At 46.8% G+C, this 27,284-nt stretch overlaps 1 protein-coding gene across 2 annotated transcripts in view; it reads left to right on the plus strand.

Annotated features, from left to right (window-relative positions):
• Positions 1–27,284, plus strand: part of EFNA2 (ephrin A2) — a 182,254-nt gene that overhangs the window by 12,866 nt on the left and 142,104 nt on the right. Inside the window, exons 1-2 of one of the 2 annotated variants that reach the window (XM_083421969.1) lie at positions 9,608–9,854; positions 10,338–11,646. In XM_083421969.1, the coding sequence (XP_083278095.1) occupies positions 11,525–11,646 (122 nt within the window). In that variant the 5' untranslated portion in view covers positions 9,608–9,854; positions 10,338–11,524. Of the gene's footprint in view, positions 1–9,607; positions 9,855–10,337; positions 11,647–27,284 lie in introns of those variants that run through there. The other variant, XM_083421970.1, reaches the window with a different exon arrangement.

Consider the following 27,284-nt stretch of genomic DNA (forward strand, 5'->3'; position numbering starts at 1 on the left):
AATTGTGCTTGGAAACATACTGGGAGCCAATGTAGGTCTTTCAGGACCGCTGTTATACGGTCTCAGCAGCCATTCCCAGTCACCAGTCTAGCTGCCACATTCTGGATTTGCTGTAGTTTCCTGGTCACCTTCAAAGGTAGCCCCATGTAGAGTGCATGACAGTAATCAGATGTTGGAAGGGACCCCGAGGGTCATCCAGTCCAACCCCCTCCGATACAGGAAACTTTCGCCCCACCGACAACCACCCTGAGCTATGTTACAGCAGATCACCTGCTTTGGATGCAGGAGGTCTCAGGTTTCCATCCAGGTATGGCTAGGGAAGACTCCCTGCCTGAAATCCTGGTGCCACTCAGCGCAAGCAATATCCACGGTCCGACTCAGTAAAACACAGCTTCCCAAATCCTTCTATTCTAACGTGCCGGTGGTCTCCCGGGACCCCCGACAGACATGCAGCGCTGGCTTCACAGCTCTGTCCTCTTGGCAAGGTGTCACCCTTTTCATCTAGCTATCCCGTAATGAGTCCTTTCTTTCGCGTCTCCTTCCTCCTAATTGGAAGGGAGGGGGCAGGCATCCTTGAATCACCCTTTTCTCAGTGACCCTCTTGCCGCCCCCTCTCCCCATTTCCTCTCTCCTTGGAAAATGGTCCTTCCGTCTCTTCCCCAAACCCCTTAATTATTCCAGGTTCTGAAATCTCCATTCCCACCTGGGGGAGGGGGGCAATTATGGAAGATCTGGTTGCTTGGAGCTGTAATTCGCAACTTTACCCTTCTGGGTTCAATCAAGCGGGCTCTGGGAATGGGAAATGAATTTGTCTCTCTGCGTGTGTGTGTGTTTTTTTGTGTGCGTACGTGTGCAATGAAAGCAACAACAGACTTGTGTTAAAAAAAAACCAGGGGTGCTTCCAGAATATTTGTCTGCGGACGATTCACATCCTCCATTTGTTTACAAGGAGATTAATAATAATAATAATTTTTTATTTATACCCCGCCCTCCCCAGCCAAGGCCGGGCTCAGGGCAGCTAACAAGCAAGTTGAATGAATACAACTTAAAAACAAGATTAAAATATAACATTCAAAACGTTAAAATATTAAAATGCAGCCTCATCACAGGAGGAAAAAGGAAAAAGAAAAGAGGGGGCGGGAATCAAATTGGCTCCAAGCCAAAGGCCAGGCGGAACAACTCTGTCTTACAGGCCCTGCGGAAAGAAATCAGATCCCACAGGGCCCTGGTCTCATGAGGCAGAGCGTTCCACTAGGCCGGGGCCAGTGCTGAAAAGGCCCTGGCTCTGGTTGAAGCTAATCTAACTTCCTTAGGGCCTGGGACCACTAGGGTGTTGCTATTTATGGACCTTGAGGCTCTCTGTGGAGCATATCGGGAGAGGCGGTCCCATAGGTACGAGGGTCCTAGGACATGAAGATGCGGGCTACTTGTTTGTTGATCTCCTAAAGTTTATACGCTGCTTGATTGTAAAACAACAACAACCGCAAAGCGGTTTACAAAAAAAGAGGACAAAACAATAAAATTAGTAATAAGAAAAATTAACAGCAATCATTTAAAATATTAAAATATTAAAATATTAAAAAATAATAAAAATTGTCCAGTAGCACCTTAAAGGTAAAGGGACCCCTGACCATTAGGTCCAGTCGTGGCCGACTCTGGGGTTGCGGCGCTCATCTCACTTTACTGGCCGAGGGAGCCGGCGTACAGCTTCCGGGTCATGTGGCCAGCAGGACTAAGCCGCTTCTGGTGAACCAGAGTAGCACCTTAGAGACCAACTAAGTTTGTTCCTGGCACATTTTGACTACGTCAGACCAACGCAGCTGCCTACCTGAATCTAGCAATCATTTAATATTTTCTAAAAGTTAAAACAGACTACAAACATACTAAAAGTCTCATTGATTTTCTAAACATCTGAGTGGGCTTGTCCTAACAGAAATGTATGTAGTAATAGTAGTAGTAATTTATACCCCACGCATTTGGCTGGGTTTTCCCATCCACTCTGGGCAGCTCCCAGCAGAATATCAAAAACACAATAAAACATCAACCATTAAAAACTTACCTAAACAGGGCTGCTGTCAGATGTCTTCTGGCAGTTCCCTCACTGCGAGAAATGAAGTTACAGGCAACCAGGCAGAGGGCCTTCTTGGTGGTGGCGCCCGCCCTGTCTCTGCTTTTTAAGATGCTGTTTAGGTTTATCACAACAGTAGAATGAGTATTATGTAGCTCCTGTAATAAATGGTGCCTGTTCTGCAGACTGGAGCTGTCGAGTCAGTGCATATGGGGTGAAATAACTCTCTCTTTAGACCACTGGTGTCCAAACTTTTCTCAAAGAGGGCCAGATTTGATGAAGTGAAGGGCCATGGGGGCCAACCAAAGGGTTAGCCAAAGTTGTTAACCTTGTTTTTTTTTGGGGGGGGGGGATTGAAGATGTTGAGTGTTATGTACTGAGTTGAATAGGATCCAAAATGCAGCAGTCTGACTGGTCCTAGAGCAATAGGATCCAAAATGCAGCAGTCTGATTGGTCCTAGAACAATAGGATCCAGAATGCACCAGTCTGATTGGTCCTAGAACAATAGGATTCAGAATGCACCAGTCTGATTGGTCCTAGAACAATAGGATTCAGAATGCACCAGTCTGATTGGTCCTAGAACAATAGGATTCAGACTGCAGCAGTCTGATTGGTCCTAGGACAATGCAGCGGTATGATTGGTCTGCAGGAGCCACCCAATCCAGCTCCAGATGGAAGTGAATCCACAACCTGATTGGCCTACAGGAGAATTCCGGAATTAACCAATCACGTGGGGCCCATTGTGTAAATAATGTATATAAAGGACATTCTGGGGGAACTTCCATTCCTCCTCACCACTATGAGCTGAATAAAGAGCATGAAATCCACTCTCGACTCTGAGTATATTTCATTGAGCTTTTTTTAGGGTTTAAGTTGTTGAGGTGTTTTTAGGATTTTACCCCAAGAAATAAACTGGGGCCGGATTAAACTGACCGAATGGCCGGATTAGGCCCCCAAAATGGACTTTGGACATGACTGCCTTGGTGTTGTTGTTTAGTCGTGTCTGTCTCTTTGTGACCCCCTGGACCAGAGCACACCAGGCACTCCTGTCTTCCACTGCCTCCCGCAGTTTGGTCAAACTCATGCTGCCCGCTTTGAGAACACTGTCGTCCTCCGTCGTCCCCTTCTCCATGTGCCCTCCATCTTTCCCAACACCAGGGTCTTTTCCAGGGAGTCTTCTCTTCTCATGAGGTGGCCAAAGTCTTGGATCCTCAGCTTCAGGATCTGTCCTTCCAGTGAGCACTCAGGGCTGATTTCCTTCAGAATGGAGAGGTTTGATCTTCTTGCAGTCCATGGGACAGTGCTTTCCCCCCCTAAAATAAAATGTTTAGGGGTACTTTCATTTTGACTCAAGAAAATCACCTTTTTTATACAGTGGTACCTCGGGTTAAGTACTTAACCTGAAACTGTTCTTAACCTGAAGCACCACTTTAGCTAATGGGGCCTCCTGCTGCCGCCGCGCCGCCAGAGCACGATTTCTGTTCTCAACCTGAAGCAAAGTTCTTAACCTGAAGCACTATTTCTGGGTTAGCGGAGTGTGTAACCTAAAGCGTATGTAACCTGAGGTACCACTGTAGTTCAAATTGAGAAAAATAAAGACAGTAAATGGACAAAAGTACAAAGATCCACAGAATGTTCAGGGGTATGCGCACCCCTGCATCCCTCCAGGAGAAAAGTGCTGATAATAGAAATGATAAATAGCAGCACAAAGCACAGAGTCCATCTCAAAAGAATTTGTGGCTTGAAATGTGGCTAAAATCCACACTTGGCCGAATTTTGCAATGTAATTCTCCGACAAAAAACTGCGTGCATTGGGGAAAGGTGTGTGTGTGTGAAAATGCACATGTTTGTGAAAATAGCACACACACACACACACACACATTTGGAAAAAAATTGTCTGCAAATTAAGTGTCATTGCATACAAAACACTGGCAAAATCCAGCTGGATTTTTTATTTTTTACTAACCATAGATCTAAGGCAGGCCCGTCCATTCGTTTCAGGGGGTCTACTCACGAGGAGGGCGAACCTCCGATACAACCCAACGTCTCCCTTAAAAGAAGCGAGAGCGAAAGCAAGCATGCTTCGTATCTGACAGTGATCCGTGTCTGGTTTATGTTGCGCCGATGTACCCAAAACGGCTCTCTGTTGTTAGGTGACAACAGAGATGACAAAGACATTTGACACCCCCCCCCCCCAATAATATAAAAAAGAGGGGAAATGACAAGGAGCAATTAGAAGGTGGCAGAGCAAAGGGAACACACAGAGAAAGCAGTTGACTTTTTACATAGATCTCCTAAATCTAAAGGAAAAATGGCAGGATATTTTAAAAAGGAAGATCCCACAGACTCGGCTTGTTGTCTCAAAGGCAATGTCTGTTTTGTGGGCAAGTGGTTGAAGCATTGGACTCCTTGAAGGCTAGGCTTGGACATGAAGCCCATCAGGTGTCAAGGAAATAAACAACTATCTGACTTTTAGAAGACATCTGAGGGCAGCCCTGTTTAGGGAAGCTTTTAATGTTTGATCTTTTATCGTGTTTTTAATATTCTGTTGAGAACCGCCCAGAGTGGCTGGGGAAACCCAGCCAGATGGGCAAGGTATGATGATGATGATGATAGAGGGATCAAGCTTGTTTCCAGGATCAAACCAATGGATTCCAAACAAGAAAGGAGATCCCGACTGAACATTTTGAAGAACTTTCTGTCGCTGAGAGCCATTCAGCAGCAGAACACACGACCTCGAAAGGTCTCTCCTTCCTTGCAGGCTTTTAAGCAGAGGTTGGATGGCCAACTTATTAGGGATTCCGTAGAGAAAAGCAATGACAAACCTAGGCAGTATCTTAAAAAGCAGAGACATCACCTTGCCAACAAAATTCCATATAGTTCAAGCTATGGTTTTCCCAGTAGTGATGTATGGAAGTGAGAGCTAGACCATAAAGAAGGCTGATCGCTGAAGAATTGATGCTTTTGAATTATGGTGCTGGAGGAGACTCTTGAGGGCCCCATGGACTGCAAGAAGATCAAACCTCTCCATTCTGAAACAAATCAGCACTAAGTGCTCACTGGAAGGACAGATCCTGAAGCTGAGACTCCAATACTTTGGCCACCTCCTGAGAAGAGAAGACTCCCTGGAAAAGACCCTGATGTTGGGAAAGATTGAGGGCACAAGGAGAAGGGGACAACGGAGGACAAGATGGTGGGACAGTGTTCTCGAAGTGACCAGCATGAGTTTGACCAAACTGCGGGAGGCAGTGGAAGACAGGAGTGCCTGGTGTGCTCTGGTCCAGGGGGTCACGAAGAGGCGGACACGACTAAACGACTAAACAACAACAAAGCAGTGATTCTGGACCTGCGGGGCTCCCTTCCAAGTCCATGATTCTGTGACTCAGGTGAAGGAAACTGGTCTGGGCACATTCCAGCTGGGCCGCTGAGCCTCCAGGGACCTGGGGCTTGGAAGGGCAAGGGCGGGTGTGCAGCTTTGAGCATCACCATCATTGCTCATTGGGAGCCCCCCAAATATTTGATGATCCTTGACGCTCTGCCCTCAGCGAGGGAACATGCCGCCGCCTCGGAGGGCGGTGGTAAGAAGGTGGTGCTTGAGCGTGCACAAGGGGCGATTAATTATTGAATAACCCGCATCCGAAGGATAAGAAAGAAGCTGTATAAATGCATATTATTACGGCGTAATTAGTGCCATACATTTTCCTTCTCTCTCTCTCTGTCTCTCCCCAAGCCTCTCCCCCCTACATATCTCTCACATGCACAAACAGCCCAATGTGTACAGGAAACCAGGGTGGGGTTTTTTTGGGGGGGGTGGTGGTCCAAGAATATTTGTATCTGCATAAATCTCCCTCTTCCCTGCTCCGATCCTATAAGCCCTTTCCATCTCTGTCATCTGCGTATCTATATTTGTAATCTCTCAACCCCCACCCCATTTCTCATTTCTCTCCGTCATATTCATCTTCTCTTTGGCATTTTATAGGCCCTTTTATGAGATTACGTGGCAGAGGCGGTTTTTGACGGGGACTGTGTCGGGCTGAGGTGTGCGAGGGAGGCATTGGCAGAGGCAAAGTGGCTCTTCAAATCCCCATTTCTGGTGGTGTGGACCGGAAAGGAGGCCAAAAAGGGCTCTCAAACCCTCCACCTCTGGTAGCGTGAACAGGAAGATAATTTCTTGCATAGCCAAAGGGCTCTCTAGACGCGGGTGGCGCTGTGGTCTACACCACTGAGCCTCTTGGGCTTGCCGATCGGAAGGTCGGCGGTTCGAATCCCCACAACGGAGTGAGCTCCCGTTGCTCTGTACCAGCTCCTGCCAACCTAGCAGTTCGAAAGCACACCAGTGCAAGTAGATAAATAGGTACCGCTCCGGCGGGAAGGTAAATGGTGTTTCCGTGCGCTCTGGTGTCCATCATGGTGTCCCGTTGTGTTCTGGTTTCCGAACGTTTTGGAGGTCGAACGGACTTTTGGAACGGATTCCTTTCGACTTCCGAGGTACGACTGTAGTTCAGGTGATGGAGGGATCCTTTGGGGTCAGGCATGACCCCTATCCTATACAGTGGTACCTCGGGTTACGTACGCTTCAGGTTACAGACTCTGCTAACCCAGAAATAGTGCTTCAGGTTAAGAACTTTGCTTCAGGATGAGAACAGAAATCGTGCGGCAGCAGCGGGAGGCCCCATTAGCTAAAGTGGTGCTTCAGGTTAAGAACAGTTTCAGGTTGAGAACGGACCTCCGGAACGAATTAAGTACTTAACCTGAGGCACCACTGTATCTGCAACCACAGAATCATAGACCCATAGAATCCTCTAGTTCAACCATTTGCAATGCTTTGAACCCTCCAGCGAAGGAGAGTCCCAATGCTATCCCAATTTATTATTATTATTATTATTATTGCTATCATTTCCTTAAACTCCTGAAATAAACGACAAGCCAGTGTACAGCATAAAACACAAAACAGCAACAAAGTCCCTACCTGTAGGCTTACGATCTGCATAAGGAGACACGGGAAAGAAGGCGATAAGAGACAGTGTGTGTGTGTGTTGGGGGGAAACAACCAGTCAGATAGGAGGAGCCTTGGGGAGACGGATCAATCTTGAGACATTCCTTAGAGAGGGGAAACATGAAAATATCTGGAGGCAAGGAGTTCCAAAGATAAGGCTCCACAACAGGAAAAGGCATTAAGCGATGAGAAGAGTTTCAGTGTTCCTATCTGCATTTTATTGGGGAAATGTTTCCAGGCTGAGGGCCGTATTTCCTTCTGGACCAGCTTCCGGGGGCCATGTGCCCATGGTGGGTGGAGCCAGAGGCAAAGAGGGCGGGGCAATGCATGTAACTGTTGTTGTTTAGTTGTGTCCGCCTCTTCGTGACCCCCTGGACCAGAGCACACCAGGCCCTCCTGTCTTCCACTGCCTCCTGCAGTTGGGTCAAACTCATGCTGGTAGCTTCGAGAACACTGTCCCACCATCTCGTCCTCTGTCGTCCCCTTCTCCTTGTGCCCTCCATCTTTCCCAACATCAGGGTCTTTTCCAGGGAGTCTTCTCTTCTCATGAGGTGGCCAAAGTCTTGGAGCCTCAGCTTCAGGATCTGTCCTTCCAGTGAGCGCTCAGGGCTTATTTCCTTCAGAATGGATAGGTTGGATCTTCTTGCAGTCCATGGGACTCTCAAGAGTCTCCTCCAGCACCTGAATTCAAAAGCCTCAATTCTTTGGCGATCAGCCTTCTTGATGGTCCAGCTCTCACTTCCATACATCACGACTGGGAAAACCAGTATATAATTTTGTAAAAATGATTTAGAAAGAAAGAAAGAAAGAAAGATAAAACTTTGTGGAGTCTACTAGCCACAATGTCTATTTCCCTCTTCCAGTGTTAGGCCTTCAAATACCAGTCACTGGGAATCACAAGTGCAGAGACTTTTTAAACCCGGCCTACTTTTAGGGGATCTTGTGCAAATGACTGAGAGATGATACACCTTTGGGGAAAGCATTGCATGAAAATTTGTTTTAATTCATTAATTTAACACACTAGGAGGTGGGTGGGCAGGATTTATCGGGGCGGGCGGGGGGAGCAACTAGGAGCTGAAACGCAACTGGTTAATCCAATGTTAGGTCTACTCACTGGAGTTAAAGAACACGATTTACCAAGATTCATTCATCCCAGTGGGTCTACTCTTGAGTCGAATTTCGCTGGAAAACCCACAAGAATCCTCTCCTTCCAGTTTCGGCCAACCTATTTTCTTTTACCGTCCTCAACCTTCCCATCTGCATTATGGGGACAATGATGCCTCACAGGGTTGTTGTGAGGAAGAGCCGCGCTCCGAGGGATTTTAGAACGCCGTTAGGAGAGGAATAGAGGGTTGCATCTTTACTTAACATTCCCATGAGCCAGTGAGAACCAGCTTAAAGCCATTGCCTTCTTGTGTGTGTGTGTGCAAAGCTTTGTGGTAATTTTAACCAAAGAGGGGTCAAAATATAGAACAGAAAGTGGATTTGAGAAAAGTCACTTCCCAAGGAGTAAATGCAGCTGGGCTTACTTCTGAGTAGACGTGCAATAGGGATTTGCACTGCAAAAGTAAGTGTCGAGTCTGCCGTGCAAATCTGTCGCACGCCCACCGGAAAACGAGCCCCAGTTGATCTCCCATTTTATAAATTGCAAATCCGCAAATTGCAAACTGGCCTTTACCGCTCAGTGTCTGCTCGTTACCATTTTGGCTTCGTTTTTCAGATTTATTTGCGGGCTTTGTTGTTCTTAGCTGATTTTTTAAATTATCTTGCGTGCAAACCAACCTCGGAAGGCGGTTGATAAACCAGTGGCGATAATAAATAAGTAAACGAGCGTCGACAGCAACAACAACAGTGGGCTTGCAGCCACTGAAGTCCTCAACTAGAACACTAGATTTTCACTGGGTCTACTCTGAGTAGGGAAAGCTAGCTGGCCAATATCATCATAATCTGCAATCAGGTTGAAGACAAAGGAATGACGACCCCCCCTCCTTATAAAACAAGAAACCCCCCATGAGCATCCAGTCTTATATTTTTTTTGGGGGGGAAGACCCCCACTTTAAAGAAAGCTTTGGTTTTCTGGGTTGCACCTGAAAGGGAAAAATCTCTTTCCAGCTGCTGCGTTGACTTCTTGCAGAGATTTTTTTTTTAATGACCCCCCCCTCCTCCTCCATTTCCACGCTCTTTCCTTCTGGGGCTCCCCCCCCCCCACTCTCATTCTCCTTCCTCTCTCTCTCTCCCTCCTCAACAGAGCTGAAATTGACTTAAAAAAAAATAAAAAATCTCCAGGAAAAAGGAGACCCACATGGCTTTGGTGGGGGGTGTGGCTCGGCGTCACCGGCCAACCAACCTTGAGACTTGGGGGCCCCGCCCCTGTTGAGTGCTGGCGGGGGGGGGGGAGACATTGCTGGGGAAAGGGAGAGAGAGAGAGAGAGAGAGAGAGAGAGAGAGAGAAGGAGGGAGGGAGGGAGGGAGGGAGGTGGTTACTTTAGGCTGACCGGCCAAGTGGTAACAATGTTTCTGTATCAAGAGTAGGGGGGGGGCACAGAAAGGAAGGCAGGTCTCCCTCTTTCTTTTCTTTTTTTTGCAAAAGGGAAAAAAAAGGCATTGAAGGCAAAAAAAGAGAGGGGATTAAAAAATAAAGCAAGAAAGAGAGAGAGAGAGAGCGTGCAGCGGTAAGGCTTAAAAGAATCCACAGAGGAGGGGGGAAAGAACCTTTTTTAAAAAAATTATACACAGAGGGATTTTGTTTGTTGTTTTTGGTGCCACCTGGAAAAAAACAAAACCTCAAGGTGGGGGCAAGCATGTTTTATTCAGGAAATAAAATGATGAAATGCATGCATTGGAAATGAAAATGAAATCTTGCAAATTGTGTGTGTGCGCGTTGGGAGGGGGAGGCATTTGGTATAGCATTTAATTTTTTTGCATTTTTGGAGGTGGGGGGATGAGGGGGAGGAGGGGGGAGGTGTTGTTTGAAGGCCTCCCCACCCCAACTTGCAATCTTAATGCCCCCCCCTTTTCCCCCTTCTTACCAGTTGCAAGGAAAGCTTAGGTGGCACAATAAAAAAAGGGGGGTGGTTGAGTGAAAAGGGGAAGGAAAGTAAGATTACCCCCCTTTTTTCTTTTCTTTTCATTCTTTCCTTTCTCATGAGAGAGAGAGAGAGCAAGATTTCACTTTGTGCTTTTCGCAAGGGGACGAACCGCTCCCTTTCCCCCTCACCGCTAAAACTTTGTGTTATTTACATCTTCCTTCCTTCCTTCTTCCATTTCTTCAGGAAAAGACAACACGGGGGTCCCATCTATTACAAACAGAAGCAGAAGAACCACAAGGCATCTTTTCTCTGCTTTGAAAAAAGCAAGGACCCAAACCCGGGAGCAAGTTTTGAGTCCTCGTTCTTTGGGGGGGAGGGTGATTCCTATTTTTCTCTTTCTTTCTGCAAGAAATTCATCTCATCTTCTCGGCCAACCGGTTGCAAATTGCAGAAGGAAAGCCCGCGACAAGGTTTTTATTTCATTTCATTTTTTAAAAACTTCTTTTTGGAAACCAGGAATTTGTCTGAATGCAAAGTTGTCGGTTGGTGGCCTTTTTATTTATTTCTTTCAAATGATATGCTAGGATTAGCTGCTCTCCAGAGACGAGAGAGCACCTCAAAGTTTGCTTGCTGACTCCACAGCAATTTTCCCGTCTCTCTCTTCCCCACCCCCAGCAAGAGTGGGGAGATTCTGGGCCAGTTGTACGACATGCCGAGGTTCCCTGCTATAACCTCTCAGCTGCCTTCTGCTTCCTCCAGTATTTTTGAGCCCAAGTTATCCAGTTTCTTAGAGATGGAACCTCTCTCCTCCCTGCTCCATTTATGAAGAGTTTGAGAGAGCTGGAAGTAACTCAGACCTTGGGAACCGAAAGTTGCGGTGATGTCTTCTTATGGAGTGTAGGGTCCGGAAGACCCACGCCACACCCTATCTGTTCCTAGATAACACACATCTCTTGTCTATCTATTGAGAAGCCTTCTGTTGCAAAAGCAAATTCTGATCGCCCCACCAATGAGCTCTTGCAAAACGCTGATTTGCAGTATATTTTGGCTACCAGGACGCTTGCCTATACCCGCCACCTTTCACGAGAAAAGAAGGACCATTCTGCCAGCGAAAGCTATTGGGATTCTCTACCATGGAATGAATTAGGGATGTGCGTGCGATAGTTTGCATCGAGAGAGAGAGAAGTGAAAGGAGGAGGAGGAGGAAGAGAGACACAGGAAAAAGTCTGGACTGTCCAGGGGAGTCCTAACCTCCCCGAAAAACGCACCGAAAGAGCTATCCGCCAGAAAGCGCTTGTGCAAAGTGCAATGACCTGCTTGCCTTTTTCCTAAACCCACCACCCACACAAAAATTCCCCGCAGCTTTTCGTGGAACAAAAGAAAGAAGGGGAGAAGAGGTGGAAGAAAAGTGGAGGAGAAGGGGGGGTACGATGCCGAATTTGGAGGTAGCTGCGCTGCTGGTGGCCCTGGTTGGGGTTTGCGTGTGGACGGACGACAGCAGCAAAATTATCTCCGATCGCTATGCGGTGTACTGGAACAAAAGCAATCCCAGGTAGGAGGGGAGCCAGGAGGAGACCCCCCCCCCATCTTATTGCATGTTTTAGACCTTGGGGACTGTTGCCCTGTCAGTTTTTGGGTGTGCATGTTTTGGGTGGCGGCTGTAACCCAAAGGAATGATGTACACAAGGCACTGTTATAGTCCATGCATTATTATTATTATTATTATTATTATTTCCATATATTTTTGTGTTGGAAGATTCGGGAGGAATGGCGAAACTTCTTTTTAGAAGGGGAAAATAAATGAATCTCACAGGCTGATACTTGGGGGATCTCTTCTGATCCCACTCAAATGAGCCTTTCTTGCGGACTTGCCTGAAAATTATGATGATGTAAAAGGAAGCCCAGTCTTGCTAATGATGTCACTGTTGGAAGGGGGAAAGGTTTTTAAAAGTGTATGGGTTTTTTTTAAATTATTATTATCTTGTCTGTCTGTCTGTCGTTCAAAGTCATGGCCAGGGAAACCAGGGTTTTCACACGCGGCCTGGAGGAAGTTTGACCACAAGTGTCTCTCTCTGTCTGGTAAATAATTCCAGAGAAATCAGACGAAGGTCTCGAAAGCAAAACTTCCAGGCAGAAAAGGGTTGCTATATCTCTGTGTGAGGTGCCCTTCTTTTTAAACTCCCACCACGCTCCTGTGTCCTGAATTGCATCTAGGTTGTCGAGACAGTTCAGACACAAGTTCTGGGTTTGCACCCAATGTGAAGTCCTCCTCAGACTATATCCATTTAACTTCATGGATGCAACTAACTGTGGCCCATTAATTTCAAAGGTGCAGAACTTAGTTGGATACAACCCTCTGCGATTAATTCTTTGCTAAGTGGAAAGTGATTCTCTCCCCCCCCCCCCCAGTTTCCCCTATTGAACTCAATGGGGCTTATTTCTGATCTATCTCTCTATGAATGATGATATTGTCGGTCTCTTTAGGATAACTGATATGCCGGGGGGGTTTTTTGTCAAACTTTTGGACTTACTTTGCCTTATTTTGAAGAATTGGGGGGGGGGTGCTTATCAGTTTCTCTTGAGGCTGACATTCTGAGTGCGTGTTTGAATATTTTCATCTATCTGTTTCCCCGTTTTTTCAAGGCTTAAGTTCGAGAAGTTTCGCTGCGGTCTGGTGGTGGTGGGGTTACAGAAATATATTTTTTCTTAACAGCTGTTTTACGTTTGGAATCTGAACCACCGAAGAGTGTGTGTGTGTGTGTGTGTGTGTGTGTGTGTGTGTGTGTGTTGAGGAGGGAAATCATTCTTCCAGAAGTCAATTCTCGGAAGTTGTAATTCTGGGCAGCCAAGAGGAACAAAATGATAACAGTTTTCAGCAGAACTGCAGACTGTAAAATCAATTACGCGTCACTTACAGGGTTGCATCTTGTCAAATTAAAACACCAGTTCTCTCTCTTACACACACACACACACACACACACACACACACAGGAGACGAGACAGTTCTTGACCTGTTTCCTTGTGTTTCCCCCCAACATCTAACCTGCTGGACAAAAACCATCTCTTGCCTGCTCCTTGAAAAATCTTGGAAGGGAAATCAAAGTTTTTTTTAATAAAATAAAATAAAATAAAAATAAAGTAAGGAACCTTCATTTCCAAACCGGCTTGTGGCCATAGACTCCATGGGGATACTTTTAAGTTGGGCCGCTCTCTCTATGGAGTGCTGAAAGGTTAGCGAAGCTCATCATGGCTTCATAAGGTTTTCGCTTGTGTGATGGCAAAGTAGGTTAGCTTTCTCTCTCCATCCTTCCCTGCTTTCTAAAGATTCGTTGGGCAAGGGAGTCCACGACCTACAGCCTTGGCCGTGAACTTCAGGTACATCCCGGCCGCCTTTTGGATTTGGTTTCTGAGTCGATCTCGGTGTGCTGCATCCATTTCTGGTACCCCCAAAGTGGAAGGGAACCCCCACCTTCCAGATCTTACAACGTGAACATGAATTAGAGCAATCAGCTGGGAGGGAGGGGGCCGTGCTGCTCTTTCGGGGGGGGGCACCCTCTTTCTCTGTCCACCGTAAGTGTGCGGTTCCAGAAATGGATGGTTCCCCTTCTCTCCTCGAGAGCTCATAGCAGCTTTCTGAAGTCTCAAGCAGTTGAGAACAGGCTGTTTGGACCACGTCCAAAATTCTGATGGCGCATCGTGAACGACAGGATTCCCTCCACCTCCTCCCTAAAACCCCTTAAATGTTGCAGATAATTTTTATTTCTATTTAAAAGATACCCCCCTCCCAAAAAACCCCACCACTCCTCCTCCTTTTGTTTTGAAATCCCCCTTAAATTAAAGGAGAAAGAGCGATGAGAAAACGTTAGTTGCTTCTTATCTGAACTTTGTTTCAGTGTTTTCAGTTTTTTTCCAGTGTTCGTATCCCCCCCCCCCATTTAAAACATAAAGATCCTGGGGCACCCTATTTCTTTATGCGCTTTTAGACAAGCTGTGGCACCCCCCCACCTCCCCAGGTGTGTTAAATAGGGCCAGTTACCGCAGCTTGTTCCACTGAACTCCTTTTGATTTACATGCAATTTTTCTAAACAGAAAGCTTCGGCCGTTTTTGCCCGGAACGGTCTCGGATTATTTGCGGGTGCAAAATTTCGAGAGTCCGGGGGCCCTTTTCTGCTTGGAGGCTTGGACACTCCTTGCTGTCCCTTTGGTCGACGGCCCCAGCAAAGATGGCTATTGTTGCAGGGCCCCCCCCCCAGCTACTCGCTGAATGGGCAGCAAACAAAACGGAAAAAATCTGTTCGCGAATGCAAAAGCGAACCTTTCCGGTTGTGCAGAAACCTGGCGAAACGCAGAATAAAAATATTTGCATGGTGCCCAGCTTAAGAGAAAGTCACCCACCCACCCCCACTCACCCACCCCCCGTTTTCTCCATATATCCCCACATCTCAGTGGAAGATAATCCCCCCCTCCGGTCCCCACTCTCGCTGTGAGAAAGCTCCGAAGGGGAACGTTTAATAGCAAAAAATCTCTCTCTCTCTTTCTCTGTCTCACACCCCCTAGCCCGTTTCCTGCCATTATGAATGAGGGCCTTCATTCTGGAGATGAAATGTTTTAAAATTTGAGGGGAATTCGTGACCTCTTTTCAATGAGGACCTCTGTGGCGGGTCGGGCCGGGGGAAAGGGGGTCGGTTCGCCAGGCCGCCTCGGCCTCCCTAAATCCGGCTTCCTGAATTACTGACCAGCTGGGTCTGGTACGAAACATCCGGGGGCTGTCTGTAACCCAGCGGGCATCTGTGGCACCTTCTTCGCCCGCAACCAGGAGGTTGCAAGCCCCATCGAGACAATACCTTGTTTCTACGCTCTCCTGCCATTGCTCACCTAACATTTGGGGCTGACTCTGGCTTTGGGGGCCGCAACCTCCGATTATATTTCCCTGGGTGATTTTGCATTTTTGCAATGGGCTTTTTGGGGGTCCACATCTTCCCCCTTCAACTCCTTTTCGTTAATATATATATGTGTGGGATTGATCAAAACAAGAGCCGTGGTCCCATCTTGAGACCACAATAGATACGCCGCCTGTGTTCGCGTGGTGTACGATTTCTTGCCGCAAAGGTGGACATCCTTTGGGACGGCAATGGTGTGGTTTTTGTTGTTGATGTTTGCATGTATGATTTCCTCGCATCGCTGTCCATCGCTATGATGGCTTAACGAGAACCGTTGTGTCCTATTCAACCTTGAGATTGCCCCTCTCCCAAGGCCCACGATGCAGGGCTCTGCCCGACCCAAATCCTACTCAGAGTAGACTCGCTGAACTGAACGGACCTAAGACAACCATCTCCCTTGATTTCAATGGATCTGCTCTCCTGAGTTATGACTTAACGTTGAGTACAATCCGTAGCTTTTAAGAAACAGAGACTATCCTAATTTCTCGTATTTCCCTCCCTGTCACGAACAAATTAATGTTTAGCACGGCAGCAGCAACACCTTCGGGTTAGTGTATGTGTGTTCTGGTGGAGGCGAGGGTCTAAACTTTTTTTTTAAAAAAAACCAAGAATATGGAAATGAGGAATGGAAGGAAGCTAGTGGATTTTAGCCACCTAAAACAAGCAGTGGTCATACCTAGCGTGGACTCGTCCTAAGCCAGGGGTCAGCAAACTTTTTCAGCAGGGGGCTGGTCCACTGTCCCTCAGACCTTGTAGGGGGCTGGACTATATTTTGAAAATAATAATAATGAACGAATTCCTATGCCCCACAAATAACGCAGAGGTGCATTTTAAATAAAAGCACACATTCTACTCATGTAGAAACACCAGGCAGGCCCCACAAATAACCCAGAGGGGCATTTTAAATAAAAGCACACATTCTACTCATGTAAAAACATGCTGATTCCCGGACCGTCCGCAGGCCGGATTGAGAAGGCGATTGGGCCGGATCCGGCCCCCGTGCCTTAGTTTGCCTACCCATGTCCTAAGCTGTTGTGGTCCCCCCCCCCTTTCTGTTTCTGCTACTTTTGGTATGAATTTGCATCTTGCACCGTCGCTCAATTTGGTTTCAGATCGGTGGGGTTTGCACAGGAAATCTCAGAGTTCCTCTGTGGTTTTTTGCTATCTTCTCCTCTGCTGGCTTAAACCCCTGCAAACCCCCCCCCCCTCCTCAATTATTACTTCTTTGAGGTGGCAGTGGAGGAGAGACAAATCAGGTGGGATTCTTGACACTGACCGTAGCAAGATCCGGCCAACGATGCTGCGAATCTTATAGGGCGTGAGATGAAGGAATGGGTCTTCTGTGGCCTAAAGTCAAGTGGCCTGAAAAGGGTCCATTGCGTGGGCAGCTGGCCCCACATGGGGAGAGCGGATCCCGAGGGATATGGGATCCGCCCGAGGACTTCAAAGGCAGCAATGGCCTGCAACCTGGAGCAATAAAAGGTCACCCTCTGGATTTGAATAACACCGATTAGCCCATGTTTCCTTTTGAGGACAGCGATTCTCACTACTGAAAGATTCCAAGGACTTTAGAGAATAATAATAATCCATGAAACATAAGGGAGGAAAACCCGGTTTCCCCAGTACTGACCCAGCACAGATTGGCGAAATATATGCACACCCAAAGTTGGCAATTTTGGACTGGGCGATATATCCATTGCAGACCAGCAGTTGCCTCACAATTAAAAAAAAGGAGGAATCTGAATACATGTAATGGATGCTATCGAATGGTACCTTATCCCTCTCTTTGCGAGACGGGGAGTCATTCAAAACGATAAACCTTGCATGGTCATATGTGTGTTTATCTATATCTATATCTCTTTGCTCATCCCGTCCTCCCCATTCTATCCCTGCCATCTGGAACCCAACGTTTCCATCCCAGGGCACATGTGACTCACCCGGTAAAAAAATGAGAGAGAGAGGAATGCCCTCCTTGATAATTGCGTCTAAATTAAAAATCAATTGTAAATTGAGACGCGGGAAGCGGTCGCCCCTTCCGAACGCAATTTTAGATCACCCGCAGGCATCCTTGATATCTTCGACCCGCCGCCGTGTTTTATGTGGTCGCCGTGGGTCCGGAGAACGTGGGGAGATGTTTATTAAATATGTCTCTGTGTCGGCTGTTGATTGAAATCACAGCGGGAGGGACGGGTTAGGTACATGGGCCGGGACGGATGCACTTTTCTGGGTTTGAATGAAGGGGTGTGTGTGTGTGTGTGTGTGTGTGTGTGTAGGGCATGGTGTTTCCACCCCCAAAACCCCCCAAAACAAAGCTGAGCCGGAATCGAAGGCCCAGCATCTCCTAGACCCGTCTCCGAAGACGGCCGCCATGTTTATATTCCGGGACTTGGAAAGAGACTAGTTTCCATATTGGTTTGTGTGCCTCGCGGAGAATACATCAGTGCCACAGACATGGTGGAATTGTTGGTTGGTGGGGAGATATTGAGGTGGGAGGAGGGCGGATATTGCCTCACTGGAGCTACGAAAGTTGACCGGCAGCAGGCAGTGAATCTCATGTTTTATATCTCAGGGCACCGCAACTGGTTTTCTTTTCTTAAATGGCTTTGCCATCAGATAGGCACCCAAAAGGGTGTGTGGATTTTACAGTCCCAATATTTTTGTAGGGTTTCACCAGGAGTGCCTGCCTTTCGCTTGTCTTCTTCCCCCCTCCCCTCTCGGATTCTTTATTTTAATCTTTCCATCTAATGATTAGGACGTAATACTTCCTTGGTGCTTGGAGCCTAATTCTCCATAAAGCTGATATTCTGAGGCGGGTCCATTGTATCGCCACCACCAGAGGGTCGAATCAACTTTGGTGGAGTCACACACACACACATATCAATCACCATGCTTTTTTAAAAAAACCGCGTTGATAAAATCATTGCTTTTGTGTTGTGTGTGTGCGTGTGGAAATGTGTACAAGAGAAAAGTTTCAAAAAACAGCCCCGTTCTGAGAAGGGGGTGACGATTCCGTCAGAAGCCCCAGCAAATTCCAGTTCTTCGTGCCGGCATGATTGGATAAATCATTTCCAACGTAACAGAGGGAAAGATTTGTTTCTCGGCTACATCCAACCTGCAACGGTGTAATGGGCAGTTTTGGAGTAATTCCGGAATGACAGTTTTCCTGCCGACAAATGTAATTCCTGAAAAGGCCCCCACATTTATATATATCAATCTCTGTGGAAGGGGGAGAGAGAGATAGAGATAGATAGAGAGACGGGTAAATGGCCGGCTATTTTCTCCCTCGATTGTCAACGCAGGTACATCCCATTATTTCATCTTCCTTTGCCCCCCTGGCCTGTATTTAGCTACACAAGTGTTTTCTTTCCTCCAATTTTTATTATCATCATCATCATTATATATATATAAAAAAAACTTTGACGTGACGGCCAGTCGCCTCTGGCTGTAAACATGTGGCCGTCGACTCCACGCTTGACCACAAAGAAGTTCTTGGGGGGCAGCGGGGGGGGGAACGTTTGCCTCTCCTGGGTTCGTGATGGCGCAACAACTTCGCCATGTTCTCGCTGGGTCTTCTTGCAGGCGATTCCATTATCTGTATCCTTGATGGGAGCTACCTGAAGCTGCTCTTCTTGATAGGGAGATGGGGAGCTTTCCGGATAGCGACTGGCTTGTGGGCTTTCCAGGGCTGCTCGTGGTCGGAACCAGAATGCAGATGTTTCTAGACAGATGTTTGGCCCGATCTGGGAAACGTGGCCCTGAGGAGCTGGCTTGGGGGCTAACCCCATTGTGTCCAGCTAAAATTTAGATGTCCTAAATAGGAATGTGGGAGGGCTGCCTCCTACCAACTCAGTACAGCTAGGGCTCTCCAAGGTTTCAAGAAGCAGGCATCATTCCCTGTCCCTACCTGCCATGTCGTGATTCCTGCATTGCAGGGGGTTGGACTAGATGACTCTCTGGGTCCCTCCCAACCCTACAATCCTGTGATTCTGCGCCACGGGGGATCGAACCAGCGACCTTCCTCTTTCAAAGCAGGTGCTCTGTCACCTAGGAGGGGCAACATCCCTTTGCGCATTTCTCTGGGTCAATTCAGGTCCATCCCAACGGCCTTAAGGCCTCCAGGGTGGCCTGCGAAGATTCGCGCAGACAAGACTCAGCTCTCCTGTTCTCCTTCCTCTTCCTGAACGAACGGCTTCGCATGTTTGGGACCGCCTGAAAACAAAGTGTGTAAGGGCATCTTTCAACGGCTCCTCCTCGGACCAAAGTCTGATCTGACTGTCCCAAATGCCGGTTGCGAGTGGTGAGACCTGTGTCCAGCTTGTGGACATCTCTTGGGGCAGAAAGCTGGGCCACGAGAGGGGCCAGGCTTCTCTGACGTTCTCCGCTGTCTTAATTGGCACGGCTGAAATCTGAATCCGATATCCTGACGAGCTTTGAGGCCCCTTCGGATGGGGTAGAGACATCTTCATAGTCTCCAAAGCCTCTTCCACCAGGTGCCTCCAATCTCTCTGGTTTGGCAATATCTTGCCCCGCGAAATGTCCCCTCTGGACGTACGGCAAGATCCCCTTCTTTCATTGGCAGGGCAAGCCGGTCGGCTGCATTCACCGACCGGCTATCCCCGCCGCCGCAAGGTACCGCCTGGCAAAATGGCTGCCTGCCACCTCCTTGCAGATGAGCCTGGTCCTTGCAGCCCCGTAGGTTGAAGATCTCAGTCCATGTTGTGTAGGAGGAGGGTGAAGGCATTGGTGATGCAGCTCAGATTTGTTCGCCTGGAGCGAGGGCCACAACAACTCCCAAACTTTCCCCCAACCACTTTCAAATATGGCTGCTTCTCCCTTCCAGGTTCCCTCCACAGAGTTGACCAATTGGTTTTTGTATGTGTGCGCTTTTGAGATATCTCCTCTTTCTCGGGTCTTGGCTATCTGGACACAGTCCTGCTTTTCTTGTGGATTCTTCAATAAATAAATTACCGTATTTTTCGCTCTATAAGACGCAGCAGACCACAAGACGCACCTAGTTTTTGGAGGAGGAAAACAAGAAAAAAAATATTCTGAATCTCAGAAGCCAGAACAGCAAGAGGGATCACTGTGCAGCGAAAGCAGCAATCCCTCTTGCTGTTCTGGCTTCTGGGATAGCTGTGCAGCCTGCATTCGCTCCATAAGAGGCACACACATTTCCCCTTACTTTTTAGGAGGGGAAAAGTGAGTCTTATGGAGCAAAAAATACGGTAAACCAATGGTTCTTTTGCAGATTCTCGGTTTCCCTCCTCCAGGGCCAGTCTGTGTTACCTTCTTTTCCATCCCACAATCTCCCGCAGGAATGCATTCGCCCCTCGCCCTGTACACGAATCTTTCCGTAAAACAGACTCAGTAGGAACCGCCCCACGGAAGGTCTCTCCCTCTGCCTTCCTTCCCCTCACCCTATTTTTTAAAAACCTCGTGCTTTGGGGGACCTTAAAAAGAAAGAATAAGTTCTCGCCTCAGAATCCCTTCAAACGTCTCCTTGGCCCGTCCCCCCCTTTTCCAAACCGTTAAATCTGCTTAGCGCCTCTTCGAGGTGGATAGGCCGCACGGTTAATAAACGGCAGATGCAAACAAGGTCCAATTTCTCCGACTAGATTTTTTTGTGTGTGTGTTCTCTCTCTCTCTCTCTCTCGGGAGCACAATTCCTTTCCCTACAGGTTACTCATTTGGCATCCAGATGCCGTCTCCGTGCTGAATTGGAAATGAAGGAGAAGCTTCATGCTGGTTTGTGGAGTAAAGATGGGACTTTCCCCCAGCATCGCTGTGCGGCTACACCGTCCCCCCTCCCCAAAAAAGAACCTTTAAAAAGCTTTATTTCAAGTTCAACCTGCTTGAAGAAAGAGCCACACGCCAAGCGATTGGGTCCGCTTGCAAAAAATAAAAAAAACACTAGCCCATTCCTGTCAGTTTTCCACCCATGTTTGTTCCACCTTGGTTCAGTTATATCTGTGCTATCGCCCACCACGTGCATCTTAATAGATATATTTCAAAACGCCTACGGTTTCTGTGCATTTTGAAAGCGGTGGGTCGTACGGGGGCACCCCACTTTCGAAAGCTTGGGGGCATCGCTGGCTAAGTCTATAGGTATGCACAGCTCAGGTCGGCACCGCGGGAAATGCAAACCATGTCGTAGCTTTTGGTGTCGTTGTCGTGATGCATACATAAAACTATGCGTATAGCGCACTGGCGTGGATACATCCGGCTGTCCAACGCGTTTCGCGGAAATACACCATATGTAGCATATATATATATATATATATATATAGAATGTCCATGCGCACAAAAATGTACATTTCATAGGCATTGCACACATTCCATGTACTGAACATGTGTGGGTGTTTGTGGGTGGGTGTGTATAGCGTTTTTAATCTGTTGAGTAGGTTAGACATCTCTAAGGGGTAATACACTATTTTGTGTATGTATGCAGACACATACACAAACCTTTTTTTGTTGTGTATCGTTTCATTCTAGTGGTCTGTCGCAGAAAGGCTGGAGTAAAAGCTGCAAGCCTGTTTGCGCGTGATACAAAGTGAAATAAAATGTGTCTATACCATGGGTAGGCAAACTAAGGGTGAGTTACAATGTTAAAAAACTTAAAACTTGCAATCATGAAAATAAGGTGGTGGGTCCTAAGACTCTCAAAGGCCGGGATAAAGAGGTGCGTCTTCAGGAAGCTGTAGAAGAACATGGGTAGGCAAACGAAGGCCCGGGGGCCAGATCCGGCCCAATCGCCTTCTCAATCCGGCCCGCAGACAGTCTGGGAATCAGCGTGTTTTTACATGAGTAGAATGTGTCCTTTTATTTAAAATGCATCTCTGGGTTATTTGTGGGGCATAGGAATTCGTTCATTTCCCCCCCCCAAAAAAATAGTCCGGCCCCCCACAAGGTCTGAGGGACAGTGGACCAGCCCCCTGCTGAAAACGTTTGCTGGCCCCTGCTGTAGAATGAAGGCGCCAGGCATACGTTTGTGAGGAGGGAGTTCCACAGCTTAGGGGCCACCACAAAGAAGGACCTCTCCCCTCCTGGGCCGCTGCCTCCCCAAACCTCTGATGGTGGAGAAACTACCAAGAGGGCGCTGACCTCAGCACCTTAAGAGGTTCCATAGGGCAATACTTCAGATATTTGCAAATATATATCTATATATTAAGAGGAATTACAGCGGAATTGACTAGGTCGGAACAGACCATAGCTTTGGAATGCACCAGTGCATACTTTTATCAGCATGCACACAAATATTGTATATTTGCTTGTAGCGGATGTGTTGCACTTAATAATAATAATAATAATACCCCGCCCATCTGGCTGGGTTTCCCCAGCCACTCTGGGCGGCTCCCAACAGAATATTAAAAGCACAATAAAACTTCAAACATTAAAACCTTCCCTAAGCAGGGCTGCCTTCCGATGTCTTCTAAAAGTCAGTTAGTTGTTTATTTCCTTGACATCTGATGGGAGGGCGTTTCACAGGGCGGGCGCCACCACCGAGAAGGCCCTCTGTCTGGTTCCCTGTAACCTCACTTCTCGCAGGGAGGGAACCGCCAGAAGGCCCTCGGGAGATGGACCTCAGTGTCCGGGCTGGACGATGGGGGTGGAGACGCTCCTTCTAGCATATATACGCAGGTGCATATGCTACATTCTTTACAGGGTGTATTCCCTGGCCTTGAAGAACTTGGCATCTAAATTTTGACAACACGGACAGGATGGGGGTGAAACTTGTGATGGGGATTTCCCTGAAGTTTATTTTAGAAGGGGGGGGGGAGGTTACGGCGGATACGGAAAGCATAGCCAGAGGTCTTCTTCCTCTGTTGTTGGAAGCAGTTGATGCTTCTGAGTGCCAGGGAACCGCAGATGGGGAGAGTTGCTTCTCCTGAACTCGGGTCCTGCTTGGAGTGGACTGGACTGGATGGGCCTTCATTGGGCCGGATCCAGCTGTCAGGATCTTACGCCGGTGTGAGGCAGCAAGGACAATTGCTGTGTGCATAAGCTTCATATACGGATAGGGATCAGGACTGCGGAATACGCTTAAAGGTTTTCTGGATAAGAGTTTCCTGAGAAAACACGGGGACTAAGAGATGTTTAGGCAAAGGTGGCCTCCTTCCCCTATTCTATCTATCTATCTATCTATCTATCATCTATCTATCTATCTATCTATCTACTGTATCTATCTATCTATCTACTGTATCTATCTATCTATCTATCAATCATCTATCTATCTATCTATCTATCTATCTATCATCTATCTATCTATCTATCTATCTACTGTATCTATCTATCTATCTATCTATCTATCTATCTATCTATCTATCTATCTATCCATCTAGGTTGAATCCAACTAAGATTTACTTCCAGCAGACCTATTGAAATTACCATACACAAATGAGTTGGGTCTATTAATTTCAATAGGTCTAGACAACTCTTGCTTCTGGGTAGCTGGAAAGAAAAAATGATTTTATAGCGTAGCCAGCTGAATTCTACTCAAGAGTAGACAATTTGATATGAACAGGCAGAACTGAGTTGCACTCTATGGTTTCAATTCATCTGCTAGGGATCGTAGTCATGTTTTTTATTCCATTGCCTTCAAAACTGGCCCCGTCACTGTTGCCCTAGCCCATGGGTAGGCAAACTAAGACCCGGGGGCCGGATCCGGGCCAATCGCCTTCTAAATCCGGCCCGCGGACGGTCTGGGAATCAGCGTGTTTTTACATGAGTAGAATATGCCCTTTTATTTAAAATGCATCTCTGGGTTATTTGTGGGGCCTGCCTGGTGTTTTCACATGAGCAGAATGTGTTCTTTTATTTAAAACGCATATCTGGGTTATTTGTGGGGCATAGGAATTCGTTCATTTCCCCCCCCAAAATATAGTCTGGCCCCCCCAAGGTCTGAGGGACAGTGGACCGGCCCCCTGCTGAAAAAGTTTGCTGGCCCCTGCCCTAATCTATACTTTTTCTACAGCTTCACCTTATCCCTAAATATTTTTTGGGGGGCCCTTACAGCCCCCACAATACCACAGACACCACTTACTGTGGTTCAGGTTTATTTTAAGCTCTGTTTTACGATACCCACCAGTGCAATTGGATTGTCCGCCAGCCGTCGGAATGTGTCACCAGTAATATTCATGTTATCCATTTCTCTGTCTAGATCTGGTGGTGGTGCACGGCTGGGAGACTTTTGCATTTATAGGTTGGCGGGGGACGGTCCGATCCCTGGAAAACACCCCCTCCGTCCGCCCAGAGAAAGGTCTGCTTTAGTGTAAGGTTTTGATTTTTGATTTTTTCCGCCCTTTTCGCCTGCTCCATCGTGAGAGCGCACAGGGCATTTTGCAATATCCTCCCCACGTGTCCCCAAAAAATAAAATAAAAAAGACAGAAGAAGCTGAGCTGGAATATCCTTGCTCCTCACTTTTAACCAGACCTGTTTTTTGACGTCCGAGGCAAAAATACAGCCAAGTATAGTTACCTTTAGCTCCCACTGCCGTCAGCCTTTTCCCTCCCTGCTCCCAAGTACTAATCACTGAAATATTTTTGGTGGGTCCAAATATCTGCTTCTGGTCTTTTTTATTTTTTATTTAATATTTTTCCGGTTATTTCTCGCTTTTCAAATTTTGTTCTATAGCAAACCCCCTCCTCGTTTTGTCGCAGCCAAGCTTAAATTTCCACATACTTTTTACGCAGGAGCAAAAGCCATTGAATGCAGCTGGACTTCCTTTGGAGTAAGGGTGAAGTCAAAAGATGCACACCCCGTCAATGTCATATTATTATTATTATTATTATTATTATTAGCAATAATATTTGTACCTTTCCCTGCCTTCCGGGATATAGAAGATAGAAGCCCTGATGGAAGCTAAAAAGTAACTAGCCACAAACCCCACCATCTCCCCCCTATAGATTTTGGTCTCGATTTGGCAAATGCAAACCACCCAAAAGGAAAACAGCGAGGGTTATTTATGTCGGGTGATCAGGAGGTGTCTTTTAAAATTGTTGGCTCGCGGCCATGTTGGGTCTACAGAGCGAGAGGCGTGAATGAGACACGGGAGGCGATATTTACTACAAGGAAAACTAGCTTGTTAATAATAAGAATAAGAATAATAAGGTACTTTGTCAACAAACTGCACACTCTTTTTTAAAGGGGTCCAGACAGCAACACTGACATTGCTGTGACTTCTAAGACGTTTGCTCCAAACTAATAAAATAATAATAATAATAATACCTTTTGCATTCCTTTCTCGGTATTTGAAATTCACAAGAGCCGCTCCACGGTGGGACGTTTTGGGTCACCATCTCTTGGGCATCCGAGAAAAGGAGTTTGGTTTGGACCCTCAAAAAAACCTGTCTTTATTTGTTCCATAAAATGTATACAGCGCTATTAAAAAACAAAACTTCTCAAAGCGGTTTACTAAAATAAAATAAAATATGAAGCAATAAAACAGTCACTTTGAAAAATGAACAGCGGCAAAATTTAAGACATTTGCAAAGTTTAAATAAGAAGAGATTAAAAGCAGATCAAAGCCCCCGTCTACTTTCGAAACATCTGGGGAGGCGTGCCTATACAGAAAGGTTTTTAGCCAGTGCCGAAAAGAGTATCCTGCCCCGATATCAATAGGCAAGGAGTTCCATAGTCTAGCCACTTTAAAAGAACAAGTTCTTTGTAAACGCTTTGATCAAAATGCTGCCTGAATGTGGCACAGAGGTCCCTGTTTACCGGGGAGACGGTCCCTGGCTGCTAACCCTATATTTATTTTGGGGCGATGGTGTGTTTAATAATAATAATAATAATAATAATAATAATAATAATAATAATTTTATTATTTATACCCCGCCCATCTGGCTGGGTTTCCCCAGCCACTCTGGGCAGCTTCCAACAAAACACTAAAATACAATAACCTATTAAACCTTAAAAGCTTCCCTAATTGGGGCTGCCTGAAACATTGTTCCATAGTACAATGTCCCCCCAGATAAAAATCTCTGGGTGATGGATGGACACCTTTGGAGAGCATGGATGATAAGGCAGTTGCATGTGCCCTAATGTGCTGGATGCAAATTCTCCCCTCTGCATCCGCCGAGGTCTGTTTTTGAACTGTTTATAATATATACCCGCATTTTTCGCTCTATAAGACACACCAGACCACAAGACGCACCTAGTTTTTGGAGGAGGAAAACAAGAAAAATAATAATCTGAATCTCAGAAGCCAGAACAGCAAGAGGGATCGCTGCGCAGCGAAAGCAGCAATCTCTCTTGCTGTTCTGGCTTCTGGAATATCTGCACAGCCTGCATTCACTCCCTAAGACGCACACACATTTCCCCTTACTTTTTAGGAGGGAAAAAGGGAGTCTTATAGAGCAAAAAATACGGTAATTACAGGATAGGACTTCTTTATTTTTCTCAAATATATTGGCATGCGGGGAGGGGCCCTTCTTGGCTTCCCGTCCCGTGCTGAGAAGGGCCATGCAGATATTAAAAGAATAAATCCAGTTGGCAGGGGTCTTCTCGCAATGTGCAGCAATGGAGTCTTGCAGCATGATCCAAACTGGTATTTTCTGTGGAGGGTATATGCACCTGCCTTGGAAGCAGAATTTTAGGAGTTCTGGAGCAGGACATATCCTAAACATAGCTGTCAAGCGTCCCATATTTGGCGGGACAGTCCCTTATCCCAGCGCCATGTCCCGCTGCTGTCCCTTATTGATGATGTCCCTTAAATAAGCTACTGAAGGTAATGGGGCCCTTTCTATGTCCAGCTGTGCTTTGTCAACAACAAATTGTTGCTGTTTTTTGTGTGTTGAATATATGCTATATGGTAATTTACGGACCTAATAGGTATCTAAAGCCATTTGCACGCAACAAAATATGTATTTTATCAAAGTAATCGTTGATCCCTTATTTTGGCTGCTGGTCCCTTATTTTCAAAGCTGTAAATTGACAGCCATGATCCTAAAGCTGGGAAATATTTTCTTCTGCCTGAAAATGCAGTTGTACTAGGTAACACTACACAATTTGGCTTAAAAAAAAATAAATACCCTCCCCTTCTCTGAAACGTCTACATTTCTCCCTTTATTTCTGTTCTCTCTCGTGAGCAAGTGAGTTGTGCGAGTTTCGCTTAAGGCTAGAGGCGGAGCCCAGCGATGGCTGGATTTTTACCAGTCAAAGGTTTTTTCTCTTTCTGCGTATAACTGGAAACCTACGTAGCATCTTGCTAGGCATAAGCCAATGCGGTGAGAAACCCTGCGCACCTTTACT

This window comes from Podarcis tiliguerta, assembly GCF_965153285.1.
Source record: "Podarcis tiliguerta genome assembly, chromosome: 18".
In the NCBI taxonomy this organism is placed as follows: Eukaryota; Metazoa; Chordata; class Lepidosauria; order Squamata; family Lacertidae; genus Podarcis; species Podarcis tiliguerta.